Source organism: Phocoena phocoena, chromosome 2, assembly GCF_963924675.1.
Source record: "Phocoena phocoena chromosome 2, mPhoPho1.1, whole genome shotgun sequence".
Classification (NCBI taxonomy): domain Eukaryota; kingdom Metazoa; phylum Chordata; class Mammalia; order Artiodactyla; family Phocoenidae; genus Phocoena; species Phocoena phocoena.
Window position 1 is genome coordinate 60,935,920 of NC_089220.1, and position 15,594 is coordinate 60,951,513.

Below are 15,594 nucleotides of genomic sequence, written 5' to 3' on the forward strand. Positions count from 1 at the left end.
GGAAGAAAGATTTAAAAGAACAAAGCTGGGGGGGGAAGGTATCTGTTTGGAAGACAAGTTAAAACACATTTCTTAAAATGAGATTAATAACAGTTTAAAACTTTGCCAAACAAGAATATTTTGCGGATTCTTAGTCCTTTTAGAAAGACTTTATTTTATTGCTACTTAAAGAAACCTAGTGGTTCTCGGAAAGTACAACACACACATGGTCACACACACACACACACACACACTCAGAAACTCACACAGGCACCAAGGTGTAACCTCTCACCAACTCAGTGCTTATCACCCAGTCACTTTAGTTGGTTCTCCCCAGGACTTGTGGGCAATCCACTACCCAGAGCCTCATAGGAGCCAAGAGGCTTTGCTTGGAGGAGCACTTCCCACCGATGTCCAGGACTGATTAGAAACCAAGCGAACACCGGGGGTCCCAGCCTGGCCACTCCAGATCAGAGATGGGACCAGGCACCTCCGTCACCACCGCTGGCTTCGGCCTGGCACCTCTCTAGCCGAGCAGAGGCATTCCCGTGCCCAGGCTCTCCCAGTGCGTATTTAGGGAGATGTCCCCTCCCCCTGACCTTTCCCTATCAGAAACCAGACTGTCGCCTCCAGCTCAGTCCCCGAGGCTGCGGAAGGGGGGCGGGAGGAGGAGCTGGGCAGAGGGAGGACGGCCCGACTTGGGTCCGCCTGCCCTATCACACAGACATCTGTTCTCAGTTTCTTCCTCTTTATGATCACTACAGATGACAAGGGGGAGTAGAGCGGACCGAGGCGGAAAAAAAAAAAAGTTATGTCATAAAGATATAAAACGGTGCTGTGACTCACCTGCTGTTAGCCGCAGGTACGGGTTTCGTGGCAGCGTCTCCACTCTGCTAGCCAGGAGCCCGGATCGGCCTAACGTCACTCAGCTCGGCTCAGACGGCCGAGTTTCTAGTGACGGGGCAAAAGTGGGGCTTTTTCCTTTATCAAGCCTGAAGACCGGGGCGGGGGCGGGGGAGTGGGAGTGGTGGAGGGAGTCTGTATTTTCCAGTCTCCCGCGGTTGAACTTTAGGTCAGGAATCAGAAGGGCGGGGGCTTGAAGCTGGCAGAAGAGTAGGAGGCAGGAGGGGCTCGGGACGGGGCCGCCGCAAGGGCCTCCGGAGGGTCGTGGGTCCCCCTGGGGAGACCCTGGGGTCATGTAGCCGCACTTCCCCGCGAGCCTGGCCTCCAACGCCACCGCCCCCAGCCCTTCTCCGGCTGCGACGTTCTCATCCAGAACCCTCGCTAGACCGCCCGGCCCCGCCTATTTTTCTTTTTTCCTCTTCCAAAGGGGGTCACACACACACACACACCCACCACCCCATTTCCTTCTTCCCCTAGCCTGTCGACTTAAACCAATTACGCCGCTTGGCAAACAAAGTGAGGGTCGGGTTTGGGGGAGGGGGCTCGGCGGGAGGGGGCGCAGGGGGCGCGCGCCGCGGCAGCGTGGCTGGGCGGGAGGCGCGGCGGCTGGACTGGCGGGCGGCCGCCTCGCAGGTGCACCTCGGGCTTTGTAGGTGCGAGCGTCTTTGTGCGGCGGACAAATGGGGAGAGGACGAGGAGGTGGGCACTCGAGCGACGTAAGATCCACATCAGCGCAACTGCACTCATCTCGCAGAGGCCGCCCGCTCACTTCCCGCGGAGGCGCTCCCGGGCGCCGCGCTCCGCGGCCGCCGCCTGCCCCCTCCCGCCCTGTTGCCGCCGCGCACGCCGCGCCCCGCAGCGCCTGGCTTCCTCCTCGCTAGGGTGGCGTTGGGCCGACGCGGGCGCTCAGTTGACTGCAGCTTACTCCGCTCCCCGCCCCCCGCCCCGCGCGGCTGCCAGTCGCTTCGCACAGGGCTGGATGGTTGCATCGAGCAGGGTGGCTCCAGGATGTTAGGGGCTGTGAAGATGGAAGGGCACGAGAGCAGCGACTGGAACAGCTACTACGCCGACACACAGGAGGTGAGAGGCGGGCAGCAGGCGGGGGGTTCCTGGAGCCCGTACTGGGGGAGGTCGGGTGAGGCAGGCCCCCGACTGGGGGCGCTTCCTCTGTGCCACCGGTGCCTACCCACCGGGTTTAGCCCAGGCCGGGCCTGTGCCGGGCCTGGGAGCCGGATCCGCAGCCCCGCCGGGGAACTGCATCCCGGCGATCGGCGCTCAGAGAGGGCGAGACGGTTTTAGGAAACTCTGGCTTTGAAAACACGCGCTTTGAGACGCACTTGCCTCCTCCCTGCCGAGAGCGGGAGCTAGAGCCCGGACCCGGGTCCCGAGCGCGGGTTGGCGGGCGGGCGCCAGCACGAGTTTGAGGCAACTTTGAAAAAGCCAGAATTCGCCCGCAGGGCAGCCTCTTCCTTCCGCAGTTGAATTCTCAGATGTCTTCTGATGAAAGCGCGCAGCCGCTAAGTTGAGCGTCTTAATAATGAAATGATTCCGAAATTTTGTAAAACTTCAAAAGCCGTTTGGGCAGAAGTGTGCTCCTTCCTCTCTAGAACCGCTGGGTGGCGCTAGTGCGAGCTGACTTTTCCTCCAGCACTCCGGGCGGGCGGAGAACCTGTTTCTCTTCATTGTCCCCTTGGTGGCACGTTCATGTGGTTTATGTGCACAAAGGGATTGCGAGGAAAACCAGGTACAGGCAGGACCACCACCTACTAAAAGTATTTGCCTGGAAATAGCTGGCGATTACCCTTCAATAGTTTACCATTATTGAAAACGTTTACTGAAACTGCCTTGCATAATCTTGGGAAGAGGAAAAGAAAAGTAAAAAATACTTTAAGACATGGACAGAAAAATATAAAATCAGGAAGTATTTTCGTGGTAATTAATTTATTTATATTTTTATATGTATATATTCACAAACTTACCTCGAGTTTATTTGCATACTACGGCAGAACGTGTGCCTAGTTAAATCTGTTTGTTCACCTTTTATGTTTTCAAATAAAGTCATATTTTCTGATGAAAATAAATTTAAGGATATCATTAGTTTTATTAAATAACAGAAATAGTTTTTATAGTTCTGTACTCTATATTTTTTAACATATCTAGTGCATTCTCAGATTGCTATTGATAAGGGTTTTCTCCTACTGATGATTTAAGAAAGAGCTCAAAACTCTTCCTCAGGTTTAATTCAGATACAGTCATCACCAGTCACTAGTCAATTAAATTCTCTATGAAAAGAGCTTCTTTACAGGTTAAAACTGGGAATTAGAAAGTAGAATAGCATTAAGAGAAAATAAGCGGACTTTGATTTGGGAATTGTAAAGTATTTGAAACTGTTCGTATATAGTTTGAAAAGCCCGGCTTTGAGATTATCAGCGGCAAAATATCAGAATGTGGAAAAAATATGATTATTTCTACAAATTGTGTCACCAAAATTTTCAAGCCTTAGGGGCTGGAAATAGGTAATGAACTTAGTGCAAGTTTATGAATGGCTATAAAGTCATGTTAAAGTTAAATGTATGTAGTGCCTTGATATTATTATGCACCCTTCCCTACCCCTTCTCCTATTATAGATCTATTTTTTTATAGATCTATTTTTAATTTTCTTCCAAAGGTTAACTTCTGAGTATTTTTTCCCTTTTAAAATTACAATTGCTACAAGTAGATGGAAAACACCACTTCTAAATACAATAAACAACAAAAAGTCACCATTTGGTGAAAACTGCTAAGACGGTAAAGCCAGTTGTTTGGAAATGTTTGGTCATAAGGCCATAGATGACTTGCTCTATCGGGGAGAGTTTAATTAACGGCCACCCCGCGCTGCCCAGGCCGCTACGTGGTCAGCCGGGCCTGGCAGGCTTAGGTGAGATGTGTGCCGAGCTGGCGCTGTGGCCCTACTGGGGGCGGAGGCGGGGCTGCACCGCCATACACACCGTACCCTTAAGGTGGAGTGAATAAGCAAAGGATCCGAGATTAATTCTGTTTTCGGAGTTTTAACTCCTTTCAACCAAAAGGGCGCTTTGCCGAGGCCAGGCTGGGGTAGAAACTGGGATACCGCGTGGCATGGATAGAGGCGACGTAGGGGCCCTAGAAGCCGGCCCCTGAGCCTGGCGTGTAAGGCGATTACACATCTTCCTGGGGACATATTTTCTGTGAGCTCTTGTCTTTCATGCCTGCGGAGATAGGATTTTTCCCCTGCCGTGCAAGACAACTCTTTGCGGGTTCTGGGGAGGGCGCCCGACGGTTTGCCCCCGGTGGGGAGTCCTATGCTTTGCAGAAATGGTCTTCTCTTGTTTTTGGATTTGCCCCGGCCGGTAGGCTGCCTGCGCCCACTACTAACTCCGCCCTTCGGGGCCTCTTCACGCTGTCTCCGCTCCAGGCCTACAGCTCGGTCCCGGTCAGCAACATGAACTCGGGCCTGGGCACCATGAATTCCATGAACACGTACATGACCATGAACACCATGACCACGAGCGGCAACATGACCCCGGCTTCGTTCAACATGTCCTACGCAAACCCGGGCCTTGGCGCCGGCCTGAGCCCCGGGGCGGTGGCTGGCATGCCGGGCGGCTCTGCGGGCGCCATGAACACCATGACGGCAGGCGTGACGGCCATGGGGACGACGCTGAGCCCGGGCGGCATGGGGGCCATGGGCGCGCAGCCCGCGGCCTCCATGAACGGCCTGGGCCCCTACGCCGCTGCCATGAACCCGTGCATGAGCCCTATGGCGTACGCGCCGTCCAATTTGGGGCGCAGCCGGGCTGGTGGCGGCGGAGACGCCAAAACTTTCAAGCGCAGCTACCCACACGCCAAGCCGCCCTACTCGTACATTTCCCTCATCACCATGGCTATCCAGCAGGCGCCCAGCAAGATGCTCACACTGAGCGAGATCTATCAGTGGATCATGGACCTCTTCCCCTATTACCGGCAGAACCAGCAGCGCTGGCAGAACTCCATCCGCCACTCGCTCTCCTTCAACGACTGCTTCGTCAAAGTGGCCCGCTCCCCCGACAAGCCGGGCAAGGGTTCCTACTGGACGCTGCACCCGGACTCCGGCAACATGTTCGAGAACGGCTGTTACTTGCGCCGCCAGAAGCGCTTCAAGTGCGAGAAGCAGCCAGGCACCGGGGGCGGCAGCGGCGGCGGCGCCAAGGGCGGCCCTGAGAGCCGTAAGGACCCCTCGAGCGCTGCCAACCCCAGCGCCGACTCGCCCCTTCGTCGGGGCGTGCACAGTAAGGCCGGCCAGCTAGAGGGCGCGCCGGCCCCCGGGCCTGCTGCCAGCCCCCAGACTCTGGACCACAGCGGGGCGGCGGCGACAGGGGGCGCCTCGGAGTTGAAGACTCCGGCCTCCTCGGCTGCACCTCCGATCAGCTCCGGGCCTGGGGCGCTGGTATCTGTGCCCCCCTCCCACCCGGCGCATGGCCTGGCACCCCACGAGTCCCAGCTGCACCTGAAAGGGGACCCTCACTACTCCTTCAACCACCCTTTCTCTATCAACAACCTCATGTCCTCCTCGGAGCAGCAGCACAAGCTGGACTTCAAGTCATACGAGCAGGCACTACAGTACTCGCCCTATGGCACCGCATTGCCCGCCAGCCTACCCCTCGGCAGCGCCTCGGTGGCCACGAGGAGCCCCATTGAGCCCTCAGCCCTGGAGCCAGCCTACTACCAAGGTGTGTATTCCAGACCCGTTCTAAACACTTCTTAGCTCCCTGGGACTGGGGGTTTGTCTGGCATGGCCATGCTGGTAGCAGGAGAGAGAGAGAAAGAGAGAAATCAACAGCAAACAAAACCACACATACCAAGCCGACAGCAGCATAGTAAAATCCCAACTATTTTTATTTTATTTTTTTGTGCACAATCTTTCCCCCAGTACAAAAGACTGTTACTTTGTTACTGTTGTTCCGAACGCTTTGTGTATATTATCACAAAAAAAACAGCCCCAAACCAACAAACATTTTTCCTGCAAAGTTTAATGATCCACAAATGTATATATATAAAATCCTCCTACTTCCTTGTCCCTCTCCCTTTCTTTCCTCTTCCACCTGCAGACGTGTTCTAGTCTGTGCAGGATTTATTTAAAAAAAAGAAAGATGGTCAAGCTTGTAAAATATTTGTTTGTGCTTTTTTTTCCCCTCCTCACCTAACCCCCATCCCCACATACACACACACAGGAGTTTACAGGTCTGTGGCAATACTCTTAACCATAAGAACTGAAAGGGTGGAAAACAAGTAGACACTAGGGCTGTTAAAAGTATTGAAGGACAATGCTGCCATTATGCAGCAAATCATAAACAGATTATAAACATCAGAGCCACTTGTTTTTCAGCTTACATTTCAGATACATTCAGATAGCAGATGTCTTAAAATGAAATACATATATATCATATATGAACTTATTTATGCACATGCTCAGCTATGTACATCTTCCATATATTTACATAACATACAGAAGTGATAGGTAGGAGATATACACGCTCTTGAAAGAGTTGCCTGACCAAGAAGTTACAAAGACACCCTCCTCCCCTCCTCTCCACCCATATATAGCTCTGGGAATCAATTCCTCGAGAATTTCCCTCCTCAATAACTCCGTTCCTTGCTTTGCAGAGGGCCATGGTCTTATCATTCTGAGGTCACATAATGTGTAAAATTAGCTTCTATGTATCCATACCATTTAAAGGATATTTTCTCCAGAAAAAAAGGGAATATTACAATGTTAGAGGAGAGATAAGTTATAGGGAGATGTATTTCAAAATTTGGTCCAAGATTCCAAAATCCAGTTGATTGTGGTCATTTTAATTATTGCCATCATGTGCTTGTTTCATTCAGTGTTAATGCACTTTTCACAGTTGGACGTGGTGTTAGTATAGCCAGACGGGTTTCATTATTATTCCTCTACGCTTTCTCAATGTTAATTTATTGCATGGTTTATTCTTTTTTTCTTTACAGCTGAAATTGCTTTAAATGACGGTTAAAATTACAAATTAAAATGTTAATTTTTATCAATGTGATTGTAATTAAAATATTTTGATTTAAATAATGAAAATGATAAATTTTAAGCTGTGGAATATGTTCTTGATCATTTGCAGTTAAGGACTTTAAATAAACCAAATGTTAACAAAAAGAGGATTTCTGTTATTTTCCTTAATTAAATACAAAATAGATATTTTGAATATGATATTTTTCAAAGTCCGGGCACTGAATATAATTGACAAAAAGGAAAATAATCTAAAAAATTTGTTTTGTTTATGTTTATTATATGAACATCTAGCTAGTAAAAAGCAATTAAGGAGATTCAATAAAAGTTGATAAATAAAAAGATAGATAAACTGATTTAATATTCCTAAGAATTGAGATTTTTAAGATTCTTTATTCCCAGTAATGTTTACTTCAATTTTTGACAAGGTCTTAAGCCTTCTGTGCTTCCTTTGAGCCTTTCCACAATAAACTCAAATATTATTATTCTAACTACCTTCCCCCCTTCCCCAATGTATCATTTTCCTTTATCTGAAAAGTATTCGAGTAAGAATAAAATATCAGATGTAGCTGATAAAATTAAGTTGTCTACCACAGAGGATCCAGAACCCTCTTTTTATTAAAAGAGCAGCAAAATTTAACCATCATGGTAGCTTTAGAGGGGGCCCGGGGAGGCCTGAGTTAATTCATTCCTGCAGGGGAAGCTTTGTGCCACCAAGACATTTCAGGGTTGCAGCTATTTTGTATTTTGTGAAGATATTTTTTAAAAATATTGTTTCTAATTTTTTTCCTGAGAGCTTAAAACTGATGATTTGTTTGCCTTCTAAGAAGCTTTTAAATGCAGCTTCACACCCCTACACTTGGTTGAGATCACAAAATCATTAATCTCCTTTGATAGTAGGCTCACTTTCCAGTCCACCTATTTCTTTGTAAGCCTCGTTCGGATTGACATCAACAATAACAACACCAGCCCAAGCAGAGGCTGGCCTGCCTGAGCCCTTGTGTATGAACTCCATCCTCGCCAGGGCTTGAACTTGGACAGCCTTTACTTTGATCGCCCCACTCCTTACCGCGGACAAGATAAAAAGAGCTGTGTGAGTCCCTTAATTATCGCGTAATTGCCTCCCCAGATGAGAGAAGGGGTGCCATGTAGCACTTGAGAAAAATCCAGAGATCCAACCCCCGCTCTCACTTCAGCTAATGAAAGGAGATGGAAATTACTGGTTTGAGTAATTTCACAATCTAATTTAGAGGCCTCTCGGAAGGACGTCAAAGTCTCAAAGAGGAAAAAGCTTTCAATCCCAATAGTTATTTATATTTAAACAACGGGCAAACGTTGGCAAATTCGAACTCCACAAGTAATATAAAGGCGTGAGCTTGGGCCTCGGAATTTTACCCGGCCCGACTGAACCTAAATCGTTTAACTTTGTTCCCTTCCCTCTCTTTAACATGTTAATAATATCAGTGTCTCGCATTCACCCACCAGGCTAAAGTCGGCCTATTAGCTCTTGCTCTTACTAAGCGGAAACTTTTTCAGGGTTTGCGGCGGCCGAGGCGCCGCGGGTTTACGGCCGAGGCCACTTTGGAGACCTGCCTGGGGAGCTAGCCCTGTGGGTGGCGGGGAGCGGGGCTCGCCTCGTAGGCTTCTCACGCGATTTTCTGACCGCTCCCTCAAGCCACCTCTGGGCGATGCCATCTGCGCCCTGTGCGTTAGGAAGCGCGCGGGCTGGGGTCGGGTCGGCCGGTTGCCGGGTAAGGAGGGCAGAGAGAAGGACCGCAAGCATCTCGAGGTGACAAGTGCAGTTAGTTCTTCATTGTTCGGGCATTTTCCCCTCCTAGCGAATAAATCTTCTGTTGAGCTCGAGACCTAAAAGTCAACAAAGAAGGCCAGGCGCCTTGTTACCGCTCCTGCGGCTCCAACGTCCGCGCTGCCGCGGCTGCTCCCGCTGCGTAATCCCTTCCTCGGAAACCCGGACACACAAACGCCGGAACGCCCGGGGCCAGGGCGCCGCGCCCCAGGGCCAGGAGGAAAACATCTGTGGTTTCAAGGAGTGCTGGGACCCTCCCGGAGCGCGCCGCCTTCCCGCGACCCCCTCCCACCTCCCTTTTCGTCCTGGAGCGTCTATATTTCTTCATCTCGGAGGCTCCTGCAGAAGAGGGCCGGAAAGGGGATGCTGATCCCTCAGCTGCGGTCCACCGGACTCGCTTTATTTAGGAATTTCGCCCGAGGTGGGGGAGGGGTCTCTAGAGGGGAGGAAGGGAGGGAGAAGGGAAAACCTTCTTTTAGACCCAAGTGCAAAGCTCCGGAGGCCCTCAGATCCACTGACTACGCCACCGAGCAAACATTTTTAGAAAACAAGAAAAATGTTTTGAGAGTGAGTATAGTAGTGGGGAGGAGAGCTTCAGATATTACCTTCACCTTGTCCCAAACGGAAACATTTTTTTTTAATTGATAAAAAAAAAAGACAACTAAATTTAGGGAAGAAGAAAAACTCACCAGTTCTGCTCAGAAACTACACAACTTAGAAGTGTTCCCAAGTAGAAAGCAGCTCAGTGTTTCTTACACGAGAGCTAATACAGCGTTTAAACCAAAGATAAAATTTAATTTCCATTGTCCCTTGGTGATCCCCTCATTGTAGAATAAACTGGTGAGAATTATTATGGGAGGAGGGATTAAACAAACAAAATCCTATTAAAGTTCTCAACTTCTGTTTTCATTTTCTGAAAGGTAGATACCTGACTGATTTCACTGAAAGTATAAAAAACATTATTTTACTCAGGAGTCTAACAGATTTGAATAAACCATAGCAGAAAAGAATTCCTGGAGTGATAAAATTTTTAAACTTTGTTGTTTTGTCACTTTAAAAAATTGATCTCGATTCCACGAAAATGCTTATTACATTTCTTTCCAGAAAACTTCTGTGATCGATACAAATTCCTTTCAGTGGAGGCCAATGTAGGAGACCTGTAGCCCAAATTAATTAACCTTTCCTCAAGATCAATTGGTCTTCTGTTGATTTAGCAGCAATATTGTAGGACATTTAGCTATAATGTATTTTAATGTGATACCTCAATATGTCAAGAGGAAAAGCTCATTGAAAAGATAAAATTGCTTAAATTATGTAATGGATGTTTAATAAATTTGTGAAAATGTTTTACTTTCAAAAATTAAATGTTAATTGCTTATTTGAATTGTAGTAAAATGTGTTTGCAACTAAATGGAGTTAAGATAATGTCTAATTACTTCAAGGTAATTACGTGCAAAAAAGGTGATTATTTTTAAGCTACCTTGGGCTAAATAGGAAATGAAATTATGCTGAAATTTAGAAATAAGATGTTCCTGAACCGAAAGAATCATTGGCATCTGCAGAGACTCATGAGAGTAAAAATGTAATTAAATGAAGTAACTTGGAAGGTTTTACAATCTTACTAATTAAAAATACAATCCATTTGGGAAGATATAAGGTTTTTTAACAGAAGCCATTTATTCAAGTTTTATTTTCTACCAATGATCCAATTTACTATATCCAAATAACATTCAATGACAGATTACTTTAAATATTCTGACTTTTTCTTCAAATAGTAAAGTTTGAGACCATAACGTTTCCATTGGTGTTTCTCTTTTTAGATCCTAGTCTAGCTCGGTTCATTGAACTTTGGACAGCTCAGACTGCAGCCCTCACCTTTTTTTTTTTTTCTTCTCCAGCCATCATACTAGTAAGCAATTTGGGGCTGGAAAATACCCATTCAGTTCAACTTTAACTTGTAAAATGCATGCATTTTCCTACTTATAAATATACTTTTTAATCTAAGAAAGGGGAAATCCTCACTTGCTACGTTTCTTTTTCTAACTTCCTCATTTCTCCAGTTGTTAGCTGTGACTGCGCAGTGTAAGAGCAGAGCTCATGGTGAGCGTAAGCTCCCCTCTGCAGCCCTGGAAAGTGAGGAGCATCCCTCCTTCTAGATGCCACTTCCTGATATTTGGGGGTTCTCTATGTCCTAGTCAACTTAGAGTATAAAAGCAGAATATTCTCTCTCAAAATCCGGGAAGGAAAGGGCTTGAATGGAATAAATGCTTGAAGACTTCAGAATTCAAGTGGGATGCTAATCAAGTCACATCCAGATCAAGTTCAGACCCGGGCCAGCCAGCGCCACTCAGTGTGAGGTTGCCTTGGGTTGACTTTCTACTTCTTTCCTCAACTCCTCTTCAAGATTACACATCAGGGGCTTTTTCTTTTCTTTCTTTTTTAACTCCTGAAACTAAGAAAAACAACCTGGAAATACTCCTCCCCCAAAGCATTGCCTGGAATTAGGGAACAATGTTTTCAACTGGAAACCTTAGTTTCTTTCTCCTCTCTCCCATAAAATTTCAGTTACTCTTATGCTTGTCTAATCATGTCCCAGGTCAGTTTTCTCTCTCTCTCTCTCTCTCTCTCTCTCTCTCTCTCTCTCTCTCTCTCACACACACACACACACACGGAGTTATTTTAAAACAAGCAATTTAATGAGAAGAATGTAAGGGGCTTTGTGGGGGGTTGTTTCGTTTATCTATTTAATTTTAAGGACCCATTATGCACGAGGGAGTTAGGAGGCTCCCGCCTAGTGCTGCACTCCTGGAGAATTGATTTTCTTTACGCGATTCCGGTGACCGGGGTGTTTCTGGAACGTTCCCGTAGTTCTGGATCCCATCTGGGAGCCTGGTGCTTCAGTCCCATAGCCCAGCCACAAACGCCTAACTCAACTCCGAGGGCCACCTTCTGCCGCGTTCTCCACCGCTTTTTTCCTAGGTGGAGGCTGATTCACAAGCTTAGACTGCAATGAGCCGTATTGCAGCGCAGGGCACCGGCCAGGTTTCCTCGCCTCTTCCTGGAATCACACTGCCTTCTGCTGACACGCGCTTCCTTTGTGTTATGCCTGGCTAACATACTAACGGGGCGGATAACCCAGATCCTTTGAGGAGGGGTGGAGGGGGTTGGAGACACGGAGGGGAGAGAAGGGAACCGAACGGCTCTAGCTGCTGACCCTTGGGCCAACGTGCTCAGAGGCGGGCAGGCGGGCGGGCTGGTGGGCAGGAGGGGGAGGGGTGCGCGGGTTGCGAATCCAGGTGGGGAAAGTTCACGTTGAGGGCGCTGTAAGCAAACTTAAATGTCTGCACCAAGTATTTAGAAAGGGTGAACTGATGCTAATGTGCTGTCCTGCGTTCGGAACTGCGAGGCCCGGACGCTACGGACGCTAGAGAACCTGCCCCGCTGGCGGAGCGGCCGCGCGCCTGCTGCTGAGTGTCCGCTTCCCCGCCCCGTCTTCCGCCCCACCCCCCTGCCCTGAGCCGGGTCGCGCTGCGCGGTGTCCTCGAGCCACAGGTGAAAAATTATAACTGCGTGTCGCACGGATGCCCCTCTCCGAGGTGTACACCTTCGCAGACTCATCAAGCTCGAGATAGGCCAGCCACCTTAGATGCTGGGTCCCAGCAACTAAAGACTTCCAACCTCCCCGGCCCGCTGCGCTCAACAAGAGCCCTGCCTTCCCCGGCCTCACCTCTAAAGGGCTGTCTGGTCTCCCACTCGGAGCCTTAACTGATTAACCACGGCTGGAACTCCTGCGCTACGCCACAAAGTGGGCACGAGGAACCGCGACCCCGGGGCCGGAGGCCTGGGGCCCCAGAGGACGCTACCTCTTGGTGCGGGCCTGGTCTCGGGTCCCAGCCTCACAGCTCGCACGACTGAGCCCCCTCTCCGCCAGGCCTGCAGCCCCGCCCGCCAGACGGTGCCCGGGCGCCCCGAGACATATGCTGTCCGCAGGCCGCGCGGCCCGACGTGGTGCTCATTGCAAAGGCGGTTCTCAGCCCATCAAAAGCCCAGGCTTTCTTCAGCCGTATGGGCCGGGAGGTGAACAACAATGCCCGGGCCCCTTCACTTCAAAAGCGGCGATCAGGGGAAAGGCTCCCCTAGAGAATTTTTTTTTTTCCTCCTCAGCCTTTCATTCCTGGTTTTAAAAAAAAAAGGCATCAGCAACTCCAGGGCCCGGGCGAGCCTAATGCCCTTTGATGGGGATTGAATTCATTATCTCCAATAACACAATTGTGCTTGGCCAACGAAAAGAGCAAAGCAGAGCTCTATCCCGCCCGAGGGGCCCGGTCGGGCGGGGCGGGCAGGCGAGGAGCGCTCCTGGGACCCGCGCGTAGGCGCAGTCGCGGCGGGCCTGGCGGAGATGCTACACCCCCTAAGCGTGGGGGCGCGGGCCCGCCGGGAGGCTGCAGGACCTGTGGCGCCGCCCGCGGAGGCAGCGCGGGGAGGGGGCGGGGCGGCTCTCTGGCTTGGTTTATTTTTCGTGTCTCCCTTGCAACCATTCCCCGAGGGCGGCCCCTCCGGCTGGGTGTTTACTCTCTTCCCACCCGGCCTCCAGCTGTGAAGCAGTCCCTGGCGCCCGGGCGCGCCGGCCAGAAAGGACGCCCCTGGCTGAGCGCGAAGGGCTTCCAACATCCTGGCCGCGCCGCCCAACCCCGGCGCCCTCGGCTGGGAGCCAGCTTTACTCGCAACCCAGCACTGATAAACCGGGCTTTAAATCGCCCCTGCCCTGGAGCCCCCTCCGCTCAGGCTCTCCCCACTGGCTTTCACACCAGCCACCCTCACTGATGGCGGAACAGCGCCGGGAGCCTGAGCCCGGACGGCTGGACACCACGTCCGGTGCCCAGACACTGGGTCCGAGACCCGGGCACGAGGCGCCGTTCTTTCGCTTCCGGCCTGGTGGACACTGTCCCGGACCCCGACATCCACGCGAGCGCCTCCTCCCGAGTTCCACTGCCATCCTTACCCTTTCAGCCTCCTCCAGCCCCTGCTGTCCTGAGTGTACGCAGGTGAAAACAGGGGCTAAAACGGGCACTATTAGGTGCCTTGATTTCAGGTGTGTGTGTAAGAGAAATTCCCTAAGAATCGTGAAGACTTCTCTATGGTTTACTGTCTAAAATTCGACTTTACGTCATTTCATTACTAGGCATACTTCCTACACAATCCTATTTCCCCCCTCACTCATTACTGAGGACAGTATGTGTTGCAGTTTTATTTCAGTCAGATAAAGTATAATGATAAACAGAATTTTAAGTATGTTTGTTTATTTTTGCAAGAATACATAAAACGCTCTATGGTAGTAACTGTGAGTTAGGGTTAGTCGTCCCTCGCCAATTAGTCATGACTATCCCAATCTTGAAGCAATTGACGCTTCACCTTTCTCTTCAGGGAATTAGAGCCAGCCCACATACACTGTAGGAGATAATATAGATAGGTAGATAGCTATATATGCCAGCATACATATGTGTGTGTGCACACACAATTAGATACGCTGATTTAGAGGAGCATACCTAAGATCTTTCTGTCCTAATGACTATCCCCAAAGCATGAAAGCAATAAATTAAGTGATCTGTTGGCTTGGGGCAAACCATGAAAAGCATTTCAGATTTAAGACTTTCAGCTAGGCATTATTCTCATCAGGAGATACAGGAATTTAGTTCTTTAACCCCCTTCAGCATTAAGTGGTGAAAACTTTACAAATTTAGCCCATGGAACTCTGACCACTCCCTCCAAATTTTAGGCCTAGGTACCTGGGGGAGGTGGAGGAGAAAAGTCCATTGTGATAGGTAATGTTGAAGAGAAGACTTCAGTTCTTTTTCCTTCCCTTTTCTTTTTTCTCTTCTTTTTGTCTTATAGAAGAGCATCCTGAATATAACTTACATTAAAACATGTATTTACTTTTGTGAAGACTTTATGGTTTTCATTTACATCAAAAAGTATATAAAACATTTACTTGCAGATACTCTGAGTCTCTAATAAAGAGGTCTATGGGTAATGCTAATCTTTAGATGAGTTATCAAACTCCAAATATGTATTACAGATTGTCAAGGAATGAATGAGTGACTTCTCTCCTTCACCCTTACCCCATATTTTATTAACTTACTAAAGAATAGGTCTGAATCTTGGTGTTACTTAAGTCACCTTTTATAAAATCTCTTTTGTAATATCAATTGGAGGTTTAATCTTTGTCCTCAATATGACATACTATTCCACCCCTGGTGGACTGCTGTGTTTCCTTTGTCTATTCATTATCACATGTTTAGAAATATTGGGAAGAGAAAGGCATTTATACAGGGTGAAGATGTCAGGGACTTGGATTTTACAGATTAACAATTTGAATAAGAGTTTAACATAACATGTACGACCAGAATAAATTATATATAGGTATAGCTATTTGGGGATTAATTTTTCCAACATTTTGAGGACTTCAGAGTAACCACATTCTGGACTCAGTGTAAGAACCATCCTGTGAGTAACAATATGTTCAAAACAACCACCAAAAAACCTTTAATTCTGACATATATCTGTCAGACCACAGAAGCTACAGGACAGTCCTGTGGCTCATCACATAAACAATTTGTCTAGTGCCAGAGCACACATAAAGGATTATGTGACTTCAGGTGAGCAGGGTACCATAGGATGGATGAATTACTAAACGAAAGATACCATGATCTTCATGTAGATGTCTTCAACTATGAAACAAAATTAGGAGGGAAGGAAATGTAAAGCATTTCAGTAGAAATGAGAATTTAATGTTATCTAAAGTGCAACCCCAAAGCATATTTTAGCCTTGAGATTCACTGCCTGGGACTATAGAATATGGTAATGGAAAAGACCG

The 15,594-nt window shown here is 48.7% G+C and overlaps 1 protein-coding gene across 1 annotated transcript; it reads left to right on the forward strand.

Moving 5' to 3' along the window:
* Positions 1-1,634: 1,634 nt before the first annotated feature.
* FOXA1 (forkhead box A1) lies at positions 1,635-6,024 on the forward strand. The gene is made up of 2 exons (XM_065871623.1): positions 1,635-1,962; positions 4,316-6,024. Exons 1-2 carry the CDS (start codon positions 1,891-1,893, stop codon positions 5,642-5,644), a joined length of 1,401 nt encoding a protein of 466 aa, XP_065727695.1. The 5' UTR covers positions 1,635-1,890; the 3' UTR covers positions 5,645-6,024.
* The last annotated feature ends 9,570 nt before the right edge of the window (positions 6,025-15,594 follow it).